The sequence below is a fragment of the Polyergus mexicanus genome, unplaced genomic scaffold (assembly GCF_030449975.1).
Source record: "Polyergus mexicanus isolate NDT 795.1 unplaced genomic scaffold, iyPolMexi1.0 SCAF_17, whole genome shotgun sequence".
Classification (NCBI taxonomy): domain Eukaryota; kingdom Metazoa; phylum Arthropoda; class Insecta; order Hymenoptera; family Formicidae; genus Polyergus; species Polyergus mexicanus.
Window position 1 is genome coordinate 640,453 of NW_027223337.1, and position 24,327 is coordinate 664,779.

At 37.4% G+C, this 24,327-nt stretch overlaps 8 protein-coding genes across 10 annotated transcripts in view; 4 read left to right on the forward strand and 4 right to left on the reverse strand.

The window, feature by feature from the left end:
* Positions 1-264: 264 nt before the first annotated feature.
* Positions 265-6,841, reverse strand: Usp20-33 (Ubiquitin specific protease 20/33). 2 transcript variants are annotated; one of them, XM_070310064.1, is made up of 5 exons: positions 6,820-6,841; positions 5,629-6,471; positions 3,574-5,343; positions 3,202-3,473; positions 265-3,068 (listed from the first exon to the last, which is right to left on the reverse strand). In XM_070310064.1, exons 2-5 carry the CDS (start codon positions 6,117-6,119, stop codon positions 2,764-2,766), a joined length of 2,838 nt encoding a protein of 945 aa, XP_070166165.1. In that variant the 5' UTR covers positions 6,120-6,471; positions 6,820-6,841; the 3' UTR covers positions 265-2,763. The 2 variants fall into 2 exon arrangements, with proteins under 2 accessions (XP_070166165.1, XP_070166163.1); XM_070310062.1 differs by having other exon boundaries at positions 6,796-6,824.
* A 123-nt stretch (positions 6,842-6,964) lies between these two features.
* Positions 6,965-8,994, forward strand: Eif2alpha (eukaryotic translation initiation factor 2 subunit alpha). Its single transcript, XM_070310067.1, has 6 exons — positions 6,965-7,119; positions 7,388-7,630; positions 7,703-7,934; positions 8,018-8,250; positions 8,337-8,452; positions 8,530-8,994. The coding sequence occupies exons 2-6, from the start codon at positions 7,393-7,395 to the stop codon at positions 8,755-8,757; spliced, it is 1,047 nt and encodes a 348-aa protein (XP_070166168.1). The 5' UTR covers positions 6,965-7,119; positions 7,388-7,392; the 3' UTR covers positions 8,758-8,994.
* A 158-nt stretch (positions 8,995-9,152) lies between these two features.
* Positions 9,153-10,107, reverse strand: Rps20 (ribosomal protein S20). The gene is made up of 3 exons (XM_070310068.1): positions 9,984-10,107; positions 9,609-9,714; positions 9,153-9,460 (listed from the first exon to the last, which is right to left on the reverse strand). Exons 1-3 carry the CDS (start codon positions 9,984-9,986, stop codon positions 9,204-9,206), a joined length of 366 nt encoding a protein of 121 aa, XP_070166169.1. The 5' UTR covers positions 9,987-10,107; the 3' UTR covers positions 9,153-9,203.
* A 901-nt stretch (positions 10,108-11,008) lies between these two features.
* Positions 11,009-16,438, forward strand: LOC138940867 (required for meiotic nuclear division protein 1 homolog). Its single transcript, XM_070310100.1, has 5 exons — positions 11,009-11,707; positions 11,945-12,059; positions 15,211-15,430; positions 15,594-15,960; positions 16,088-16,438. Exons 1-5 carry the CDS (start codon positions 11,387-11,389, stop codon positions 16,250-16,252), a joined length of 1,188 nt encoding a protein of 395 aa, XP_070166201.1. The 5' UTR covers positions 11,009-11,386; the 3' UTR covers positions 16,253-16,438.
* On the forward strand, positions 12,206-14,843 carry LOC138940865 (glutathione synthetase). The gene is made up of 3 exons (XM_070310098.1): positions 12,206-13,397; positions 13,579-13,985; positions 14,190-14,843. The coding sequence occupies exons 1-3, from the start codon at positions 12,748-12,750 to the stop codon at positions 14,612-14,614; spliced, it is 1,482 nt and encodes a 493-aa protein (XP_070166199.1). The 5' UTR covers positions 12,206-12,747; the 3' UTR covers positions 14,615-14,843.
* On the reverse strand, positions 16,035-17,939 carry LOC138940866 (serine--tRNA synthetase-like protein Slimp). Its single transcript, XM_070310099.1, has one exon. The coding sequence runs from the start codon at positions 17,908-17,910 to the stop codon at positions 16,459-16,461; it is 1,452 nt and encodes a 483-aa protein (XP_070166200.1). The 5' UTR covers positions 17,911-17,939; the 3' UTR covers positions 16,035-16,458.
* Positions 17,940-17,974: 35 nt separating this feature from the next.
* On the reverse strand, positions 17,975-19,617 carry LOC138940868 (zinc finger protein 593 homolog). Its single transcript, XM_070310101.1, has 3 exons — positions 18,791-19,617; positions 18,595-18,692; positions 17,975-18,220 (listed from the first exon to the last, which is right to left on the reverse strand). The coding sequence occupies exons 1-3, from the start codon at positions 18,878-18,880 to the stop codon at positions 17,983-17,985; spliced, it is 426 nt and encodes a 141-aa protein (XP_070166202.1). The 5' UTR covers positions 18,881-19,617; the 3' UTR covers positions 17,975-17,982.
* Positions 19,002-24,327, forward strand: part of Bap170 (Brahma associated protein 170kD) — a 39,664-nt gene continuing 34,338 nt past the window's right edge. The window contains exons 1-3 of one of the 2 annotated variants that reach the window (XM_070310096.1): positions 19,002-19,904; positions 21,533-21,590; positions 21,999-22,092. In XM_070310096.1, coding sequence (XP_070166197.1) covers positions 21,580-21,590; positions 21,999-22,092 — 105 coding nt within the window. In that variant the 5' untranslated portion in view covers positions 19,002-19,904; positions 21,533-21,579. Of the gene's footprint in view, positions 20,861-21,532; positions 21,591-21,998; positions 22,093-24,327 lie in introns of both variants that reach the window. The other variant, XM_070310095.1, reaches the window with a different exon arrangement.

Genomic DNA, 24,327 nt, shown 5'->3' on the forward strand with positions numbered 1-24,327 from the left:
TCTCTCTTAAGCCGCAATTAAATATAAGATAGGTCGGATCGTCGTGATTTGCGCAACGACAGCGCACACAAAAATTAACGAGAAAAAATTATATATATATATATATATATATATATATATATACATATATATAAATCGAATATATATTAATTTTTTTTTATCGGGAAATGTTACAGGATTCTCAGAGTTTGATATAAAATCAATATCGGGACTTGGGACTGATATCGATATTTAGAGATAAAACTGCCGTGAAAGAAACGCTTTCATCATTTTATTCATCATTATTAATCACGCATAATCTTGTGTATCAAGTAGAAATAAATTAGATTTAAAAACTCTTGGTGCTCTTAATTAAATTTATGGGCTTGCAATTATTGTGTAATATTTCGGAGCTGGTTTCCTTTGCAATACTGTGGATTAAAATTGAAATTTTTGTATCGCTCACTCCAATCAGCTCACAAATATTTCGCCAATATTATGCGTAATTTTATGAAATTTGTCATTTTATAGTAAGCCAGTGTTGTGTGAATTGATTTATGATATAAAATGATAAATTTTTTACAGCTATATAGAAAAGAAATTGAGAATCTTAATGTAGAATTACGAACAAATGTACATTTCGCTCGACAAAAACAGTCTTTGAATTCAATAAATAAAGAATCCAACTTATATATTTATTATTCATCTTATGAACATTATGCTCTGGACAGCAGATTATATAGAAGTAGCCTCAACAATTTTTTTACAATTGTTTGCGTCCCGGTGAATAAAATTCAAATTGCACTGCGTTTGTTTTACTTTTCCGCAATATCGTGATACTATATTAAAATTAATACCCGCTTTAAATATATTAGATATATCCAAATTAACGAGACAGGATTTATGAAAACACAATCACAAGAGAAATTCGTGACATATATGATTCTTTTCCATATCTCTTGCAAGCATAGAACAATTAAATAATGCAATTAATAAATTGATAAGCAATAAAAAGTACGCTTCTCATATATAACAGAGAAATTTGACTGCAATATTTGAGTATTCGTCGCAATATTCGAGTATTTATCATTACATATCTTTAATGTATAAGTTTTTATTGCTGAATAAAAGTGATGTTTTATAATCCAGATGTGATTAAATAATCAGATAATATCGAAATTAAAAGCCTTTCATTGGAATAATTACCGGGACATATATACAAAAAAATCGAAGATATTCATCATAGCATTATACAGATAAAACACTATTTAACTCGATATCATTATATGCACATTGTAATCTCCAATTTTTCGTAAATATCGCTCATCTTATCTTACAATCTCTTCCTTTTTTACATATAATACAGATGACAATCGTGTTAATCGTGACAAATCTGAGTATTATGTAAAAACTTTGTCAAGATGTGTAAAGATAAGGTAAGATAAAATTTTTCTGTATGATATCTGAGAGAAGCGCGTACATATATTTAATTGCAGTTTAAAACTTTTGTAGTTTAGAGCTTGTATAACTCAATTGTTTTTCATGCTTGCAGGAGATTACAGACAACCGGTGAATTGCATTGTCACGAGAGCTCCTCTTGCGTTAACTCTGATAGGAAAAAACTTATATGTGTACAGCAATAAATTTACTTATATATAAATAACAACAACAATAATTTCTTCTATCTGCTTTAAAACAAAAAAAGTAGATCATTAAACTTCTTTGTGTATTCGATTTTGTAACTAACGTAAGTTGCCGCTCATAGATCGTACAGTTAATGTCTTCTCTTTTTAAATAAAATCGATTTGTCAGTCTTCCACACTTTCTTTTTTTTTCGGACTGAAAGGCTACGACACCAACGAAGAAGTAACAATGTTATGTACATGACTTTGAGGAACAAAGAGAGAGAGAGAGAGAGAGAGAAAACCTATCTGTCTTTCTGTGCAGAAATAACACACACATGCATATCCCAACGTCACGGCGAATGTATAAACATCAAAAATGTGAGCCTCAACTACATCGAAATCGCGCGGTGTTATGGCCTAGACTTTGGGCGAAAAATACGAGCTAAGATTTGTATTTAAATAATGTACGGTCTATAGTAAATCTGTTTTTGTACTATAACTACGTTTCCCATCATACGCAATATTCCCATCAATGAAATTGTACGATGAAATTCCACGTCGCTGAACAAGTTATACAGTGCACAATCGTGTCAAAGTAATGGACTTAAAACGATCAATGTCATTCCATTTTTTAAACCGCTATGACTTCGAAATAAATAAAAAGTATATCTCTCTCGCATATTCAGGTATTCAGCATATTCTTAAATAATCCTTTCTAGTGAATGAACTAAATCGAAAACGAACATTCTGTCTAGTTTTTATATTGCAAATAAAATTAATATATATTTTATAATCATGTATAGTTTTTCTTTCTGATTAAGATACTTTCGAATTTATTGCATATTATGAAAGAATTTAATTTTACACATAAATTTTATACCTAAATCGCTACTGGTACAAAAATATCTGATTGTCTTACTCCTTCAAATCGCAAAATGACAGTGATTGTTTTACTTCCACTAAAAATACACATAGATATTGTACATTTCAGTGTATCTCGCTTATAAAAATTTAGCAAGTATCAAGCAGTTTTGAGCATAAAACGTGGAATTTCGCGAAATTAGAATAATTTGATTACTTACAGGCTAACTTAAAGAACCAATGGAAATGCTTGTCATAATGAACGGGACGTTGCATAAAATCGCAATTTACTCGCGATTTATTCGCTCACGTCTCTCTGTGTCTGATGAGAGTCGCTGCTCGAAAGTAGGCTTTCGATCGCGCTGTCTTGTTGCGAAATCGTTTCCGAGCTCCTGGTCATAGTAAGTTTATTGGACTTAGCCTCCATACGATTACACTTAAGACTCGGATCTATCAAATTCGGATTCGACACGGAATGTATAGAAACGTTAGGCTGAGCGGGCACCGGTCGTTGACACGAGTGCAGCATCAATTCTGGTCCACCGCCGTATGTACTCAGGAAAAATTGCCACAACTCTTCGGGAATTTGACCGTAATCTGAGCCTACAAACAAAGACATAAAGATGAGTGTAAAAGTGACAAATACACTATACATTCTTTTTCACAATTTGATAAATAATAATTTGATAATAATTTTATTACAAATAATTTCTCTTGAATATGAAAGAAAACTCACCAACTTTAAGACTATTTTGTCCATTTTTATTTACAATGATGGAATTATTATCAATTGGTCCTGGTGGCTGTGTCTCTTTGCCTCTGACGAAGCTCTGCCATTGTCTCAACCAAGCCATAGCTAATGCGTAGATAGCTGTGTGATTGTCGGAAGAGTGATTCAACCGTTGGAATAATTCCATCTCGTATTGCCTACGTTTCTGCAAAGATTCGTACTTCTCTTCACAGATTGGACACTCGTACAAATGCGTGCAAGCTGGGCCTCCTCCAAATCTGAAATAATGTGAATAGAAAAAAGCATATACATATATACATATATAGAAAAATAATTTTGTATATCGCAGAATCAAGGTTATGCATCAAGAGAACTTACGCATTATACAAATATTCCCAAACTGCCTGTGGTATAGGCATGCTGATCTTGTCGACAAACTGCGCCCTAACAGGAATTACTCCTCCGTGAGGACACAGGAAGTCGGAGTTATCGATCGGGCCGGGTTCGGAGAATGTATTGAAGCGGTTGATCCACTGCCGGGACACGAAGAAGTTCAAATCAGACAGTTCGCGAGATGATATTTCTATGAGTTCCATGGTCTTATCACGCAATTGCGACATCTCTGGGGACCATTTTTTGTAAAAGAGCACGTATGCTTCGCAGTGCTTCACTGTTTCCGGCGACACTTCCGTCACGCACTGATCGTCGAACTCGTACCATTTATTGGTGTCCGGATTCAACGCGTAACAGGTGTAATGGCCGCCACCGGCCGTACCATGATGGCAAATAACTGATATTAAATTGTAGGTTGTGACTTTGGACACGCATTCCTTGTGCAGATATGGTCGCATATCAAGACCTTCGAGGGGAAACGACACATAGTTGGCAATTTTTGAGCTGAACATTAATTCGTGACGGAATCTTTTCAAATGAACGCACAAAATCTCGGGCAGTTCCAGGACTTTGGAAAATTTGATGCCATTGCGTAGCTTATTGCATTTTTCACAGCTATACATGTTGTCGCCTTTGAGCTCATCGGCGCTAAAAAATGCGGAGAGGCAGTCGTGCAGACTGACTACTGGTCCCCAGAACCACGAGCGCATCCACTGCAGGAACCACGACAGCCATCCTGATTGATTAGTCACGTAGACTACGTCAGAGCATGGTCCAGCTTTTTGCGGCGTCAGCGATCCCTGATGCAACATATCGATGTGATCTCTACTCGGAATGGGTAAGGATAAATCTTGAAAAGTCTCCACCCGCGTGGAAATTCTATCGCACGTCAGGCACTGCACGCTACTGAGGAGCTTACCGTCGAACGTGTCGCTGATGATGCTGCGCGTTTTCATTTGCTTCTTAGTGCGATGCTTGGCCGGTGAGTTTTGCGGAGAACGTTGCGGCGGAGCAAACGTCGGCAACGCCGGCTCCATGTTCGATTTTTTCAGGTTTCTGTTGGTGAATTTGTTACGCAATTTCTCCGTCTGCGATACTCGAGAATACCGTCTCTTCGTGCCGCGTTCACCTTCGTCGCTCAACGAGCTCTGTTCGCTTACGCCCGAGTCACAAGTTTCGTACTCGGCGTCGGATTGACTGGACGCATTACCATCTATCTCGGTCTCGTCCTCGTCCTCCGACGAGTGATCGCCCAGTCCTTTAAGTCGCAGCTGTATATCTCTGTCGTCCTCGATATGCTCTTTCAGCTCTTCGTGCAGTTGATCCATGAAACATCTGAGAAATTCTTGAGTATCATGTTGATGATACCCTCTGAACATGGGATGAACTGTCCTAATACCTGATAGAATACCGTGCGGCACGACGTATCCCCTAGTTTTTTTGTTCCACATATCTCGAATGAGATTCAGATAGCTTAGGCTCAATCCAGGTTTCCTGTCTTTCGACATGTAATTGACTATATGACCACATTCCAAAAAGAATTGCGTCAAGGGAGACACATTGGATAGAGCTTGCAGTGCTGCATTCATATAACAAGTGTTGCCAATATTTTGCAAGCCCACTAAACCTCTCGGCTTCCCGGAAAAGTCCTTGCTCTCATCCGAATCTGTACTATCGGCGGAATCCCTGGATCGTTCGTTAAACGAATTTACTTTTTCCGAATTAGTTCTGTTTATAGACCAGTCTCCATAAAATCTATGAAAGAAAAAGAACATACAAGATATTTCAAAGTTTCTAAATTTCATTTTTTAATCACATTTGCTTGGAAATATTGTAATACTCCAAGTGAATTTTATTACTATTAAAAATGTGAAAAAGGCTTTCCATAATCTATTCCTCATCAATCAGTTGTCAAACCTTTGAAATATTAATTCAGACAACTGTTTAATTAAATAATTTAATGCAGTTTGTGTCTTTAAGATTCTTATAAGATTTATATATGTATAATGAAGATAATATATTATTTTGATTTTTACTCACTTATCAAACATCAATCTATCCAAGCCATCCAGTTTGGATTCGACGCTACCACCAGGAGCGTCCCCGGCATACTTGTTGCCCATAGTCTTGAACTCCATTTGTGTGGGCGACAATAAGGATGACGGCACATGTTTGGCGATAGCCTCGCTCTTACAAGCATAACACCAGATTCTCTTGGTAGACAGATTCATGTGGGCGCAGTGGCTCGGATAGTTCTGGTTGTGAATGGTACTGTGGTCGAGATGGGTCTCGGCACAGCCGACCCAACGGCATTCGGGGAACAAGCAAAGCCAGAGATTAGGTTCCGAAATTTCGCAATCGCTACACTTGGCGAAACGCTCCTCCCGCGTTATCACCGCCTCGATGAAGGCGAGATCACTGCAGTTGGCCAGATGCGGGCAGTTTCTCACGACTAACGGCATCTTTCCTAGAATCGAATCGTCTTCTTCTATCAGGACGATTCGCGTGACGACGCTTTTTTCCAACGACATGTACAATAACCGTCGTCGCTTTCACATGCAGTCGGGATTATTGTCCCCGACTACGCCTCGCTCGTGACAACACGTGTCATTGTCATCGTCGTCAGTGTTGCTGTCATTGCGTTATGTTGCCGATGTTGATCATCGTAACGTCACTGTCCTCCTCTCTAACCTGACCGGAACATGTCGCCCGCACCGTAATTAACTGTCGCGAGTGTTGCGCACGAAAAATGATTGTCATTGAAGGACAGGTGTGTGTATACACATACTGTGTAAACGAACTGTTAAGCTTTATCCAGACGGATTCGTCCAACCTCATGAAACGTACGTGTGAAGAAATTAACTAATCGCGGCCATCGCGGATCTAAAAATTAAACGATATCATCATAGATATACTTTACCTAGTGCTTGCAAATATTTCGTTCGATTGACCAATTAGAGATAATGACTCTCCGCTTCGATTGGTCGATTTGCCTTTTTATATGAAAAGCGATTTGACGCAACTTGTCGCGTGCGTACAAACCGGACCCAAGTTCATATCAGACTACGTATTGAAATTTAAAGATTAAAGATAGGAATACGACTAAACAAAAGAATTTAAAATAGCCTTTCTGCTGATTAATCAAATTTCAATCTTCAATACATAGTCTGATATGGGATTCAGATCAACGATGAATTTATTATTTACTACAATATTGACAGACGTTACCACGATCGTTCCTCTTCAAAATATCCGTGAATTTACGGTTAGCAATTTTAAATACCATAGACTTAAATGTCTATGATAGGCGATTTTGCGAGCATTCATACTGCCATCTATGAAAAATGAATTAAAACACTGTCTACGTTCAAGGCCATTCAAACTCGTTGCCAAAGATTAAAATGTCGACTGCGAATGTCCATAGAGAAACGTGGTATAAGCAGGAAGAGTGTCTATACTAATATACTCGTTGTACCTCTATCGCCGATAAAAATAGAAGAAAGATCATTGTGCGAGAGTATACTTATTCAGGTAACGATTGGAGTGGTACTGACACTTTATCAGCTTTCCACAATGTTAATCTACAACAATTAACCTATTACTTTTTCTTTTTATTTTCTCAATAAACATTTCAATTTGAAACTTTTTCATCTCTCACGCGCTATTGTCGTTAGCATACTTTCTTCAAATAGTATTTATACTTTACATTGTTTAATACTTAATATATTAATATGTCCAAGATATCATTTCTGACACCGTATATTGTACGTTGATGCTAGGCTTCATGTATTTTTTTTAGCAAATATGGTGCTGTCGTGTCGATTTTATAAAGAAAAATATCCAGAAGTGGAAGATGTGGTAATGGTAAATGTGCGTAGTATAGCTGAGATGGGTGCATATGTGCACTTATTGGAGTACAACAACATTGAGGGCATGATCCTGCTCTCTGAACTGTCCAGAAGACGTATTAGGTCCATTAATAAACTCATTCGAGTAGGCAAAACCGAACCGGTTGTCGTTATTCGAGTGGATAAAGAGAAAGGTAACTACGATTTATTAAATTCTATCGATTTATGTGATTCAATGTTTACGATATATATAATTTTTGGAAAAGGTTATATTGATCTGAGCAAGCGTCGTGTGTCTGCCGAGGATGTGGAAAAGTGTACAGAGAGATATGCTAAAGCTAAAGCTGTTAATTCAATTTTAAGACATGTAGCAGAATTGTTGCATTATGATAATGATGATCAATTAGAAGAATTATATCAGAAGACAGCCTGGCATTTTGAAGAAAAATATAAGAAACAGAAAGCATCTGCTTACGATTTCTTCAAGCAATCAGTATTGTAAAAAGATCAGCTGCATATGATAAAGTAGTTGTGTAATGTCCATATATATAAATATATTTATGAATATTGATAATTTTCAGGGATCCTTCCATTTTAGCGGAATGTGGCCTCGATGAGCACACGAAAGAAGTATTGTTAAATAATATCAAACGGAAACTCACCTCGCAAGCTGTCAAAATTAGGGCGGATGTGGAAGTAGCATGTTACGGCTACGAAGGTATTGATGCCGTAAAGACTGCGTTAAAGGCTGGCTTAGCTCTCTCCACTGACGAATTACCCATAAAAATCAATTTAATTGCTCCTCCCCTGTATGGTACGTACTATATTATGTTCTTTAAAAGAAAATCATAAATAAATATTAAATTATAATATTGTATTTTATTGAATGCTAACTTTCAGTTATGACGACATCTACGCCAGAAAAACAGGATGGATTAAAGGCATTAGGAGACGCAATCGAAGTTATTCAGAGTAAAATAACGTCGCTCGGGGGTGTATTTAATGTCCAAATGGCAGTAAGTTTCCCGAATTAATACGTTTATTTAATCCTAACGTTTTTATATGCCGCAAGTCAAAATCTTTTTTCTTTCAGCCAAAGGTTGTTACCGCGACGGACGAGGCCGAATTAGCGCGACAGATGGAACGAGCAGAACTTGAAAATGCAGAAGTCGCTGGCGACGATGACGAGGAGGAAGTGGAGGGAATGGAGGGCGATTTCAGCGGTGGCGAAGGAGCCGAACAGAACAGCAAAATTGAATATAACAATAAAGGCGCGGAGCATAATGATAAAGGGGAAGACATTTCCGAGGATGAAAATTGAATATATATACATATATATTCGAATAATAAAGTATACATTTGATAAACTGGACAGATATTTGCAAGTTTTTTTTTTTTTTATTACAGCTAGTCTCTAATAAAGTGTTCTACTGCTTGGTTAAGCGTTTTAGCGCGGTTCTTCAATAAATATGGAAATGAAAAATGTAAAGATTAATCCACTGTAATTTATGCAAAAATGAAGTTTTCTACTGACTTGATATACAATAAATGATCTAAAGACAGCTGTTTTTAATTCCGATAAACTTCTCAATATTATCCTTTAAAAAGTAACACTATGTTTTGCAAATCATATAGAGAAAACTGCATTTAATATGAAAACAATTAGCATTAAGCTGCATTAAGTTTCTTTGCGTTTAGTCAAGATATGTTCATAAGTTAATTTTTTTATATTTTTATTAAAACTTTGTATTCAGTTTTGATTACAGTTTATTCATTAGCAATCGTCACCTCCACTTCTACACCAGGCTCGATTGAAATGCTTGTGATTTGTTTCACAATCTCTGATGGCGAATACAAATCAATAACTCTCTTGTGAATTCGCATCTGGAACCGATCCCATGTCTTTGAACCTTCGCCACAAGGTGTTTTACGAGTCGTTATTCTCAAAATCTTTGTAGGCATACGAACAGGCCCCTTGACCTTCAACTTCTGCTTCTTGGCCCCATTGATTAATTCCGCACATACTTAAAAAAAAAAAAAGGATACTCGGTTTATATTTACCGCATTATAAGCTTGTATTCAAAATTATAGATATAATTTTTTCATTTTGTTTCCAAAGTTTTAATGTCAGTTAACAAAATACATAATTGCATTTATCAAAATTATATTTACCTTTTTCAAGGGAACGAACATTGCGCGATGTGAGGGTGATTCTAATTCGATGAATGGGAGTGACTTCTTGCCCTGGTTTTTCAGGATTATCTACCTTGGTTGTTGCCTAGGAAATAGAAACGAAAAACATCAATCAATACGCTTTATTAGAAAATGTGTACAATGTGTATCAATAACAATCTCGCATTTATTTTGTTGAAAAAACATGTGCGATATTGTTTCTAAACGATTATTTGAACTTTGTGAGCCGTCGTAGCTTCGGTGAGACATGCCTAACCTAAAGTTCAAGTATTCAATGTGATTTCTAAAAGTTAAATATACTATCACTACAGCAGATTTCATTTTATTCAAATATTAATCACATTAATCGCTTACCATGATTGAAATCTCGTACTGGTCGAGATAACCAATTTGTACTTGTTTGTACTGAGTAAAACTGATCAGCGCTGAACCAGTACGTTTATCACGTTTCACGTGTCAAACACAAGAGAAATGCGACTTCCGGTTGGTTCGACTTTTAGCAAGCTTTCGGAGCGTTTAAGTGCACTTCTATGTGCACCGGACTTTACAAATCCTTCAAATCGTTCGATTGACCAATCGAACGAAGAAATCTTTGCTTCCTTCATTCTGATTGGTCATTCAAATTACTTGATTCGTAACGCCAATCAATTTAAATTTTAATTTCATGACATAAAAATTCTCTGCTTTCATAACTTCTTCATAATCATCATATTATCTGCTCAATGATTAATCAAATACATATAAAGTCTTATGGGATTTAATGCGACTGGAAAAAAAAACTCGCCGCGCGTTATTTTAGTCCATCCAGTTATTCTTCTATTATCAAAAATGTATAGATCTTTTATATAACTGCCTCAAGAACAACAAAATAAATATTTTATTGTAAATTTACTGTTTTATTATCGACAATGCAAAGAGTTTTTTTTTTTTTTTTTTCAGTAATATGCTAAATCTTATAAGATATCATCGGTCTCTATAAAGATATCTCGTCGGTGTTTTCGATAATAAATTAATAACTGGATGAAGTAAAATAACCGTATGAATAATAATATAATTTTTGTGTAATTATCTTCGATTCAATGAAACGGCCGGTAATGTCAACATTCTTCTATTACCTCCGGGCTCACCGGGCCTACTTGATGGTCACAAAAATGTACCCATCAGGGCTGATGGTCTTTAATAGTATCTCGTCGATGATACAAGTAAAATATATTATAATTTTTTATTTTATCAGATTTATAATTTGTAAATATATGTAATTGACAGATATTGCCATGCATTTTAGCAGATCTTACTAATTGATCGTAAAAATTATGCGATGCCCATCTTGGTGCAATCGACTACTTTATGGACGTTGACTATCGGATGAACGATATATTACGAGATTCAGTTTGTAGAAAGAGTATCAAGAAGTCTACCGGTTAATATAAATTTGTCACTTATGACATAACCTTAATTCACTACATACAAAATATACAAATATATAGTTTAAAATGCCAAATTATTTAAAAAGAAACTGATGATTTGAATGAATAATAGTTGATACAATATTGATATGACAAATGTTGGTGATTAACGAGATTTGTGTTGCCAGGTGACAATTATCGTACACGTGTCGCGTTAATAATTTTTACAACTGTAATTGTTTTATTATTTAATACGTTGAAAAGTATTTGTACAAAGACGCATATTATTTATATACACAAGAACAGTGCTATTTATAATAGTGTGCATTTTCGACAATAACACCTGATAAAATGAGTCTCAGAATGATTCATAGGCTTGCATTATCAAGCTGTAGAAATAAAATTAATATTGATGCATACTGGGGGATTGTGCCAAGCTTGAGAACTTTGCAGAAAGAGTCAACGTTGGTGCAAAGACAGTTTCTTACACATGACGTCTGTATAATACACAAGAGACTTTTTCATAATTCTACAATTCTGCAGCTACAAAAAAATAAATTAAAAGAAAATGAAACTGGTGTTGTAGAAAATATATCTACATTTCAAATAAAAAAGAGATCGACTAGAAGAAATAAGGCTATAATAAGCGATGACAAGACTCCAAAATCTGATGTGAGTTTATTTCTGTGTGAGAAATTAGAAAATTGTGGCTGCATCTCGATATTCACTGCCGGTACTGAAAATCTATAGTTTACGTCACGTACACTATAGATTTTCAGTACTAGCAGTGAATATCGGAGCACAGCCTATATTGCAATTTGTAATAAAGTATGTATGTGTGTATGTATGTATGTATATGAAAAAGAGAAAAGTATATATATGTATAAAGAAGATTTCTCTTTTTATTAGACATGGAATGTAAAAGCTCTAGCCACAGCAGAAGAATATAATTTGGAAGCTTTAGCTTATGGCCTGCTGGATCAACAGCTGTATATTCCCAGTAAGATATCTACGTCCACAAATTGTAAGTATTTTTAAGAAAATTTATCGATGTGTCGCGCTTTTGCGCAACAATATTTGTGCTGTGTAAACGATTGCTAGATTACGCGAAATTTTTCCACGTTTTTGCATGTCACTGTGTATACCGTGTTTTAAGAAGATTTCTGATTGGTCCACTGGTTACACTCGTTAGTTGTTTACGCTCATTCATTGGCTTATATAAAGTGGAGACTACCAGTCAAAATCAGTTACTGTCAGTTATTGTCAGCTATATTGTCGGCTAATGTCAACGCTATAAATTGACGATCCAGATAATCGAGTGAAAAGTGATTGTGTTTTTACGTATGGAAATCATTTATATTAATCATTCCACATATTGACCTATGTCATAGTTATTTTTTAAGATCAATCGATGCATCTGATATTGTCTTTATAAACAAATAATTACACGCGAAAGTTAATCACATTTCACAAAGAGTGAATTATTATAATACAAGTGATAACTAAATACAGTGAAGTGATTGTTATAATTTTTATTACGTGAATCGGACACGCTCTGATATTTTATAATTCGACATACAAAAATAAAATATAACATCTTTAGAGCACAGAAGGGCTATTCTGTACACGCTATCGACAATAGTATTCCAGGAATATATCTGAAAGTTTAAAGATTAATCAAGGCATAGTTTAGCTGTTTAGTTGGAAAAAAAATGCATCGAGACAAGCAAGCAACAATGAAATTGCCCGTTTCGCTAGATGTTTCAAAAAACGAATTGCAAGACCTGATAGAGAAAGCAAAGGATTGGGCCCTTATGAATGGGATGTGTTTGAGATCGAAAATAAATTTCAACAGAGATGTTTTGCAGTTTGCACCATTTGTGCTTTTTCCATCACCGTTTCCACGAGAAGAATTTCAAAATGCTTGTGACATTCAGATTACTTTAAACATGCTTATACACAAAGTAGCTCATGATTATGATTTTTTAAAGGAGACTTTGGAAGAAACTATAAAAGTTGATGACTTCACCAAGAATTTATTTGACATCTATGAAACTATTCATAAAGAAGGAGTTGCTCAGAAAATATCCCTTGGTATATTACGCTCAGATTTAATGTTAAATACGAGTTGTCCTAAGAAAGACAATAAGAAACTCAAGCCTCACTGCTGTTGGAAACAGGTTGAGATAAATACAATTGCTTCGGGATTTGGTTGGCTAGGACCCATATCTACGCAGTTACACAAGTTTGTCTTGCAAGAAATTGGCTATACAGCTGAATTGAGCAATCTTCCTGAAAATAATGCGCTACAAACGCTATGTTCAGGCATGATAAAAGCATGGAATTTATATGACAATCCACAGTATGTTTATAAATTTCTATAAATTTCTATTGATTTTTAATATTTATTCCAATTTATCCAATCTTTCTCTCTTTTTTGTCCATTCTTATCATATAGATTTTTCAATTTTATTTTTTTATTTAATTTGATTAATATTTCTCAGTTTTTTCATGTATGTTTAGAGATGTGAAAATATTTGCAGAGCTGTTATTTTATTTGTTATTGAAGATGTTACATATAATATCTGCGATCAGCGTTTCCACGAATTTGAAATACGAAAACAGAATCCGAATGTAAAAGTGATTCGCAGAAATTTGACGCAATTAGCAGACACTGCGAGACTGGGCTCCAATATGGAGCTAATAGTGAGTGATTATATTATATCTGTAGTCTACTACAGATGCGGCTATGAGCCCGGTCAATATCACACTAAAAAAGAATGGGACGCGAGATTGCTGATTGAGAGATCATTGGCGATCAAATGTCCAAGCATTCAATACCACTTGGCCGGTACCAAGAAAGTTCAACAAACTCTTGCAAAGCCTGGCATAGTTGCACGTTTCTTAAAGGATGAAAAAACAGTGACAAAAGTCAAAGAGATATTTACTGGTATATAACTTTATTATACATTTATATATTTTAAATGTAAGATTCTATTCTCTTTAAACTTTAAACTGCAGAAACATGTTGCGATCGCTCTAATATTGATAATATAATAATAATAATAGAAAATATGTTTGTTATCTTAACTGTATATATACAATATATTGTATTAAATTAAATTATACTACATATACGATTTTTTAATTTTAGGTCTATATCCGTTAGACTTTGACGAATATGGTAATATTGCTGTAGAAATGGGAATCTCAGATCCCCAGCGTTTCGTGTTAAAACCGCAGAGAGAAGGCGGTTGCAACAATTTATATGGGACGGATATCAAAGACTTTTTAGAATCTGTAAAATCTGAACAGGCTCGAGTAGCTTGGATTCTCATGGATCGAATTAATCCGCCGGTACATAAAAACTACGTCGTGAAACCTGGAACTAACATGGATATAGATACAAAAGAGTTAGTCTCGGAATTAGGCATATTCGGCGTTATTATCGGAGACGATAAAAATATTATTGTCAATAAACAGGGTGGTCATATGCTAAGAACGAAATTAGCTATCGATAACGAAGGCGGTGTAGCGACCGGTTTAGGTGCTTGCGACAGTCCATTTTTAATTGATTAAAATATAGTATAACTAGCACATGCGAAAAGCGCAAATACATTGCGTGTAAGTTATATTATATATGGTATTATGCAGCTATGTTGTAATATCATTCCTTCTTGTTGCTTGTCGGAGTGCAATATTCTTGAAGAGCTTGATATTTGTATGAATTTATATTTATATTTATATTAAATATTTATTATTATTATATTTATATACATATTTAGGTTTAAAAATAAATAAATAAAAATATTCCTATAAGTTTCCTGTTTTTTTGTTGTTTTTTTTTTATTATAACATAAACTCCTTAATTATTGGATATTCTATTGGATGTCCCCTTATGTATAGAACAAAAAATCTAAACAATACATTTTTATCTGAAATCATCTTTTTTATTTCATCACAATCTGAATCTCAATGTTACCAGTGACAGTCAGTGATATTGCGAAGTTTTAGCAAATTCACAAAACAATATACATGTATTGTGTACTTAAATGTATTTATTTATTAGTTTTTTTATTTTATCTTTAAAATGAAATAGAAATTCTTTCCAGTTTGTAAAATTAATTAAAGTTTAATCTATATTGTATACTTTTTTTTTTTTTTTTTTTTTACAGCCTTACCTGATGTTATACATGCGGTAGCAAAATATGAAGTAGGACATGAACCACGAGAGATCTTTTTCTTTCGAGAAGGTAGTATTGTTATGTGGAATATCTCCGACCTCGAATGTGGCAACTTATTGCAGTTTTTGAGAAATTACGAGCAGAATCGTTACATGAAAGAGCTGATTCACACCGAAAGCGAGTTGATGCATTATACTTATTCCGATTCCGGGTATCTCTACTTTCTCTTTTCGTTATTAATTGCTTTCATATATATTATACGTTCGTAGCTCCATGTGTGAAATTAAGTATAAAGAGCAAATTAAAAAGCAAATATATACACAAATATCTAAGTCTTAAAAAATAATTACTAATTCACGAAATCTCCCCAATAGGAAAAAAAGCCACTTGAAAGACGGCGATATCTTCTTGGCGCGAGAAGCTGAAAACTTGGACAAGTTGGACAAGTATACATTCTCTAATGCCATGGCGCAATCTGTCAAATTAGGCATATGGGAGGCATCGTTGAATCGTTATGTCGATTCAATCGAATTCGTCACGGAAGATCTGAAAGCCGGAAGGAAGCTTCAGATGACGCAGCAGGAGGTATTGAGGAAACAGGGTGAATTGTTCGCTCTTAGACATCGGATTAATCTGAGTTCGGATCTATTGGATACACCTGATTTCTACTGGGAACGAGATGATCTGGAAAGTTTATATCAACAAATCTGCGGATACTTTAGCATCGCAAAACGTACGAGAGTAAGTGTAGTTTAAAAATTATATTATCTTTATTAAAGATCATTTCTTTATCATTTCTGATCTTTATTAGAAATATTTTCTATACAATATGTTTGTGTTTTTGGTAATATATATCTTTTACAAACAGGTGATGAATGAGAGATTAAATCACTGTGTGGAACTAGTGAGCATTTTATCATCGCACTTGAGTGATCGTCATCACGTCCGTTTGGAATGGATGATTATCGTTCTTATCATGGTGGAAGTCGCTTTCGAAGTTTTGCATTACATCGATCGGTATCTTGTAAAATAGCAATCTAGCAACGACAGATTGTCGGCAATTATGTTTTATATAGAAGTCAAGTAATGTATATTTAAGCATTTATTATTTCGCTAATACATATTATGGACATATTACAACTTGAAACTAACTTGAATATTTTATACGATAATTTTATAACATTTTAATCTTAATATATATACGAAATTTCTTTAATTATTTATTTACATAGCATTAATTTATGTAGCAATATAGTCATCCGAAAGCACAAGATCGGCTATCTTTGGTGGAATCACGAATTTGTTGGGATTTTGTTCGAGTAGGCAAGCTAGCAAACGTGGAACGGAGAGAACGGTACCGGATATCACAGCGGGAAAATCCCTACCACATGGCGTTTGATAGGCGATCAATAACCTCTTGCTGAAATAATTACCGTACGCAGACACGTGACCAATTTCTATATACTGATTTGCAAACGGTGACCACATTTCGAAGGACACGCGCAAGCCCTCGCAAGGCTGTAGCTCGGATGCGGATCGCATAACGACGCGATAATGATCGCACAAATCATCGTACAATCTGCATACGTTTTCCAAAAGTTCATTGAATCGAATTTCGTACTCTTCGCTTTTCACGTCCTTCACCATGACAAAAGCGTGCGCCACGGATGCCTGACATGCCGTGAATAAGCCGCACGTGTGCGTATCACGCGGCAACGGCATGTATTGTCTGCCAGTTGCAAAGTATTTGAGCGGGAAATGATTAGGATTTATCAATTGCTTCGTATGCAATATCAGGAAAGAGACCAAACTCGCGCCGCCAACCAGATGCATGCGGTTCGGTGAGCCCCTCTCGATCTCATTATGATTCTCTATTACAAAGGTGGCCGTAGGGTCCTCGTGATTCAAGCCAGAGGCTTCCACTACGAGGCTACGACTGAAATCGGTGCCAATTATTTTAATCATATCGTTCTCATTGAAAATTCGACTTGCGTGCGCCAGCACAGCGAGCTCAAACAAGGCCGCGTCGTTACATAAATAATAATACATAGGATTCTTGTATTCCAACAGGTCTAGGCTTGTCCCGATATCAATGTGACTCCTCCTGTTTTCTTCGAATTTGGGCGTGCTCCCGACGATCTTCAGCACTACCGATTCATTGACGGGCGTTCTCCGATCCAACTCGTTTGGTAATTTCAAGATTCTCTCTATCACATCTTCGTCCAAATCCCAGATTGCTTCTCTTATCGTCTTCAAATCTTGCCGTATAATATTGAGCTGTGTACGCAATTTGTGCATTTCTTGCTCCTGCTCAGCAGTACGATCGACACTTTCCCATAGACGTCTTACGCGACCCGCGAGTTCCGAGTTGTTGTCTTCTAAAGCGCTTCTATCCGTCACCATCTTTAGGTAGAAATTCCATGCATTCTTCAATTGAACGACGTCAACATTCATCCCGCGCAACACCAACTCCTTCTGCAGTTTGTCCATATTGGCGAATCTCTCGTCGCAATCCAGGTACGGTGATAAAAATGCAAATGCTTTGTAAGCTTTATTGCCAGAAATATATAACGCCGAACTGTAATTTCTCTTTAAATTTATCGGAAAGAATACCTTTCGACGAACATCGCGCATTGAAATTCTACACGTTCGTTGTAAAGCGCGCGTGGAATTGTACAGATTATTAATCATTGTGTTTCGATCTTTTTAAATCCTTTTCCACATAATAATGAAGATATATATCAATTAAACGATAAATCAACTTTATTCATTTATTTTCATAGCTTTAGCTTTTGGCGCAGCATCTGCATCCTTTTCATTAAAAGTTCCTCGCGTTACAGTTTCGATCTTCCGTTTTTGCGGTGTGATATAATTTCCCTTGCTCGCTGCCTTTTCGGATTCTTCGATACTATATGGTTCCAACTCGAGTGCCTTCAATCGTCGTTTATGTACCTTGGTAGTAAAATGAGTACGCAGAGCAGTTTCGTTTATAAAATACCTCCTGGAATCAGATAATAAGATTTTTCTTAATTTTAACAGTTTTAACAAGATATTGTTCAATATATATTTCATTAAAATATTGCTTTTACAATATCATGTTATTTCAATATGCGATATATTATACACAGTACGGTATTAATTTACATTGAAATTTAATATCATACGAAGCATTTTAAATGCAATATTTTGCGTAAAAGAAACTCCGTTATATTTTGCAATTTTATTTTTTAGAGAGATTATCGAAAAAAATATATAATTTTGCGCAAAATTTATAATTAAGATTTTGTAGATGACAATTCAACGGATGGCACAATTATTACAGTTTCGATGAAAGGTTAGATTAGGTTATGTCATATATCACGATATTAAACTTACGCGCAATGGATACAATAATGTTGGGCTGCTCCGGGTTTATCAAAGTCTACTTCCTGATTTAACAGCTTCTTCGCGTTCCCCTTCAAATCCTCATCGATCTAAATTCAGAGATACACGTTCGATAATCGTAAATAAAAAATGCACACTACGCCACGCACATCCACGTGGTTGAAGAGGTTAGACAAAATTTACCTACCTCGTCCAGATCCTTGGTTCTTCGTTTAGTTCTCCAACCTTTTTTCAAATGCATGTCACCTCTGTGACACTTTTTACGTTTGTACGGCATCTTTAAAAATTTGCTTTTCGCATATGAATATCTGTCGAAAAAAGCGAACCTGTCGAATTCGCGTTAACTTTGATCATAGACGCGAGAGAAATTTCTAAATATGTATCGCTAAAGACGGTCAACTTTCGTAATAAAGTTTCTTCGCGAAAGCGATAACGTCGATGCGAATAATCCTTAGTACAAAATACATTAACGAAACTACAGTGTTTACGGTGAATAATAAGAAAAGGGACAAGGGCGATGCGGGTATTTTTAATTTATAATGGGACGAAACGATCGTCGAACGGGAGAAATGACAATTGAAATCGGGCCGTTTTTCGCGCCTTCGTTCCCGCTTAGATTACAACCGATCGACAACAGATGGCGGTGTCGCGCGGCGAGACAAGTCGCGCCTCCTCATATACGCCACGAGCATTAATTCAAACCGTGCCCCAGTGCCGTTCGGTTCGACACGCTCGCTCGAATGAGCATGAGAGGAAAGGGAGGGGGGGGGGATACCCATCACCCATCCATTTTGAAAGTAAAAATACTGTGCGATCTTGGGATTTTCGTTGGGACGGTACGCGTGGAAGGTAAAAAAGTCGTGGGACGCGCCGCGTACGGGTCGGGGCCTCTACGCAGCCGAGTGGCCGCGCGTAAAATGACGTAGAGCGTCGCGTCGGACGTCAGCGCGCGCGCTGCCGACGTGTGTGGTGAGCGGAAACGGTGCGCGGTGTGTGTATACCGTCGCGGCGCAGCGTCGTAGCGATCGGGCGGTAGCGTACGGGAAATTGGCCGCGGTGGCTTCGCCAATGGATGCCAGGCAGCACGGGACGCCATTTTGATATACGGGCGCACGTCAAGCGCTTCGCCTCTCGCAAGTGAAAAGCGCTCCCGCGAGTCGCTCTCGGCCGGCCTGCGTGAAGAACACGCGCGGGACCGAATTCGGGCGTTACGCGAGAGCTGAGCCGGGGCAGCATCGCGAGCCCACCGATGCGTCGTGCGTGGCGCAACGGATCCCGTGAGTTTCGTTGACAAGTGACAGGTGAATCGATCGGGGGTCTACGAGAGAAAGAGAGAGAGAGAGAGAGAAAGAGCGAGCGCGAGAGAGGAAGGCTCTTCGTTTGTTCGTCGCGTTTGTTGCGTGCCGAAAGCAGAACGGAGCAGTACTGTGTCGTGCTGTGCCGTGGCGTACTTTGCCGTACTGTACCCGTACTGTCTCGCGTCTCGTTGCGTCCGTGTAACGCGCCCCCCGCGTAAGCGCGAGTACGATCGTTCCCGATTGACCGTCTCGGCGGCACGTTTGGATTTTTCCTGCACACGGCGCGAGGGCACCTCGCTCGGACGCCCGTGAGAGCGTTATACGCCGTTACGCGTTACGCGACCAACAGGCGATCTGGGGGCGGCGGTACGGCAGGAAAAAGCCGCCGCCGCCGTCGTCGTCTCGTTTCGCGCGCGCGAGCGAGAGAGCGAGTGAGCGCGCGGCCGACAGATAGAGACAGGGAGAGAGAGAGAGAGAGAGAGAGAGAAGAGAGCGCGAAAAGAACAGAGGTAGAGGAGGAACAGGAGCGTACGGAAGAAGGAAGGAGAGAGGGAGAAAGAGCGAGACGGAATAACGAAGAGGCCACCGGCCGACTTTGGTGCGGGACAAGACGACCCGATGTCGGGAGCGGGTCGCGACCCCGTGTCGATACGCGGTCGTCCTCGTCCTCGAGTACAAGCAACGACGACGAAGACGACAGCAGCAGCAGCAGCAGCAGCAGGACACTCCTCGCGTAAATGTGCCCCCGTTCGCGCCCATGTGCTGCACCTCCTTCTACTTGTCTGCCCGCTGTCCCTGCGTGCCCTGTAAACCCAGAGCACACTATCCCGATTAAGACCTATCCCGCGCGCACTTTTACCCGCGAACATGGCCAAGATCCTCAACAAGGACCCCGTCACGTACGAGAAGGAGAGGGAGAACTTCCTAAAGGACCTCCGACACTTTCACGAGACACGAGGGTAAGCTTTTAATACCCGCTCCGTTATTGCACCTACGATCCTACTCTCTTTCGAGAACGCGCGTGTTTCTGTCCGCGATGAAGGATCGCATCTCTCTTCCGCGTAAGCTTATCTCGAAACTTAGATCCCGCTACCTTCTCTCCCTCCCCCTCCCCCTCCCCCCGTCCCCTCCTCATCCCTTCCGTCTCGCGATCGCACTCGCTCTCGAACCGATCGACGGTCAGAAGCCGCGGTGACACGCGAGTGAATTGAGTCGCGGGAGCGCAGGTTGAGGTTAGGTCGAACCGATTTCTGAGACCCTTCGAGTCTCAAGACAATGGGTTCTCGTCTTTCGTTTACTAAACGTTCGCGTTTTCCTCGCATGACGATTTTCTCCGTCTGCGACTACCGGGAAAGTAAATAAGTAAGTCTCGCGAAAAGACGTGTGAAAATCTTTCGTACGTGTACTTTTTTTTTTCTCTCTCCCTCCAATAGCGTCTGGATGGAAATGCGTTACTTTGTTAATGAGCGTTTGGTCGTCACGCGACTTAAATTAATTGTGTATTTTACATCGCTCTTATGCCAATCGTGATTTTCTCTCTTTCTCTCTCTCTCTCTCTCTCTCTCTCTCTATATATATATATATATATATACGCGTGTGACGTGAAAATGCAAATGTGTGTTATACGGTAGCGTCTCGTACGAGGCACGCGTTGAAATTTCAAATCTCATCTCGTCCGATGGATTTCAGGTATATATACGTCATTTCTTTCAACGACTTTTTGTCGATTAAATTTTAAATTGATTGATTAAATTGAGCGATTCTGCGCGAGTAATGGATACAAACGTTTGTGTCTTCTGCATTATATCTATAATTGAGAATCGAAAATATATTTGAGATTTCTCTCTAGATTAATTAACTCAACGATTATTCTGCACATGTGTATGAAGATTTCACTAAAAAACGTCACAATTTTTTTTTTTTTATAAATATTTATTACTCTTTTGACATTACTTTTAGAATCATACATATTTAAACATTTCTTTTTTTTATTTATTTGTGTCTGAGGAGAGAGAGACAGAGAGAGAGAGAGAGAGAGAGAGAGAGAGAGAGAGAAATATCTTCAATATCTTACATATTCTTGTTTTTTAATTTCAGGACACTCTTCAAGAAGACTCCGAAGATCAACGGGAAAGATATAGATCTGTATTTGCTGTATGTTGTGGTGACTGCTCATGGAGGATGGATTAAGGTGAGTTGTTTTATCAAACTGAAAAATTTTTAATTAGATGCGTGAGTGAAAGCGCTCAATTAGCGCGTTTAATTATGTTAAAAAAAAAAAAAAAAGACCGTATCTGCGGATTAATATTGGCAATGTTTTTAATATCCAGTTGGAAAGTATCGCTTAACGAGGTACAATATAAAAGCATCGCGGCATTGAAATACAATAGGGCAACGAAATACAATTCCCGTTGTGTATATGTGCAGCCAGACATATAACGCAATTTATGATTAACAATTTTCGGAACGCGAGACGAATTCCGCCGATAAATTATTGCTTGTAAAATTAGCGTACCTGCCATCTCGTTTCGTTTAACGTCATTAGAGGATCGCGTCGGACGAACGCGAAATGAATTTTCGCGAATCTCGATTTTTATTTATTTAGAATCCGGTCCCGATCAATTACTCACCAACGATAAAATCAAGTCGGTAGTTGCGTAAGAAAAACCAAGCGGCAAATGCCCGAGGATAATCGCAAAAGATGGGAATTTTGATATCTTCTTGCTGTTCTATTCTTTTACGTTGCATAAATTATATGTATATTTCTTTTTCACGCATGTTTACATGTGGCAGATCCTTTTACACATAGACATATGTATGCATAGAATCGTGAAAAATATATTTCGTGCATTGCAAATTAAAATGTGTATTCACACACACACACACACACACACACGCGCGCGCGCGCGCGTATTTTAATTCGTAATGTATGAAATATATTTCTCACTGTTTGCAAGTATATGTGTGTGTATATATGTATATATATATATATATACAGGGTGTCCCATTTTAAAAGTTCCACCCTCATAACTTTTCAGGATCAACGTTTGAAGGAAAACGACTCGGATAAAAGTTGTAGGGAACATAGGGAGCTATCTAATAGCGACCTTGGATTTGACATTAAAGGTCATTTTCAAAGTCATTTGAAGGTCAACTTCCGTTTTTTAAATGGAACCCCCTATTTTTCATTACATACTCTTGTAGCTTATCTCGAGAGCTTGTCAAAACACTATAATAAAGTATCTTTTCATTAAGTACTTTTTGAGTTATTTTATATCTTAATCTGACATATTTTGATATAAAAAATAAAATATTCAGTTTTCGATAATCTTACCGTAATACTTTTATGTACAGAATAATGAGACAAATCAATTAGTGCAAAAAAAAAAGTTTAAAAAAATACATTGTAATTTTCTTAAAAACAATTATTTTTTAATTATTTTTTACAATTTAATTATTTCTAATTGATTTGCCTCATTATTCTGTACATAGAAGTATTACGTTAAGATTATCGAAAATTAAATATTTTACGAGATATTTAATTTTTTATATCAAAATATGTCAGATTAAAATATAAAATAACTTAAAAAGTACTTAATAAAAAAAATACTTTTTTTATAGTGTTTTGGAAAGCTCTCGAGATAAGCTATAAGAATATGTGATGAAAAATAAGGGGGTTCTATTTAAAAAACAAAAACTGACTCTCGCATCTATCTCTTTCTCTCTCGATATTCGGCGCGATAGTACCATTATTAGTACGACTAACTATAACTTACGAGAATTTGGCATCGGCGAACAGATAGCGGGGCTCGATGGCCCAGATTCCGCGAGAGGAGATCTCTAATAGCGAGATTCAAACTCCTTCGATGATAATCGCACGAAGCGAGATTAAAACATACGCTTTCACCTATCGCGACGAAACGTGTAATCTGACAAATGAACGGACACGAGTTAAAATCATGGAATAATATTTAAAAATAACAATCGCTTAAAAAAAAAGGCAGAAGGAAAGAAAAGAAAAAAGTACAAAAAAAAAGAACTATTCTAAACCTTTGTGGAATATATCCTCGATTTCACAAGTTGTCTCTTTTTTTGTTTTTTTTTATCCGAGCTCTCTTTGTGTGTCTTGCAGCTTCTTTTTTTTTCCTCTTTCAATCTGTCTGACCGCGTACGTATACCTATTTTTTTTGTCCCCCCCTCTCCCCCCACACACACACAAAATAAGCCACGTATCGTAGGCTGAGAAAACGTGGCCGATCGCGTACATAGACGTCCGTGTCGCGAATGATTTGAAAGCGGATATCTCTGTTTGATAACGGGCGCGGTAACCGCCTTCTCTCGATTGCGTTCCGCCGCATTAATTTTCCCGGTGACACACGAGTTTGCGTTCCGCGAATACCAACGCCAACGCCATTGTCGTGCCTTT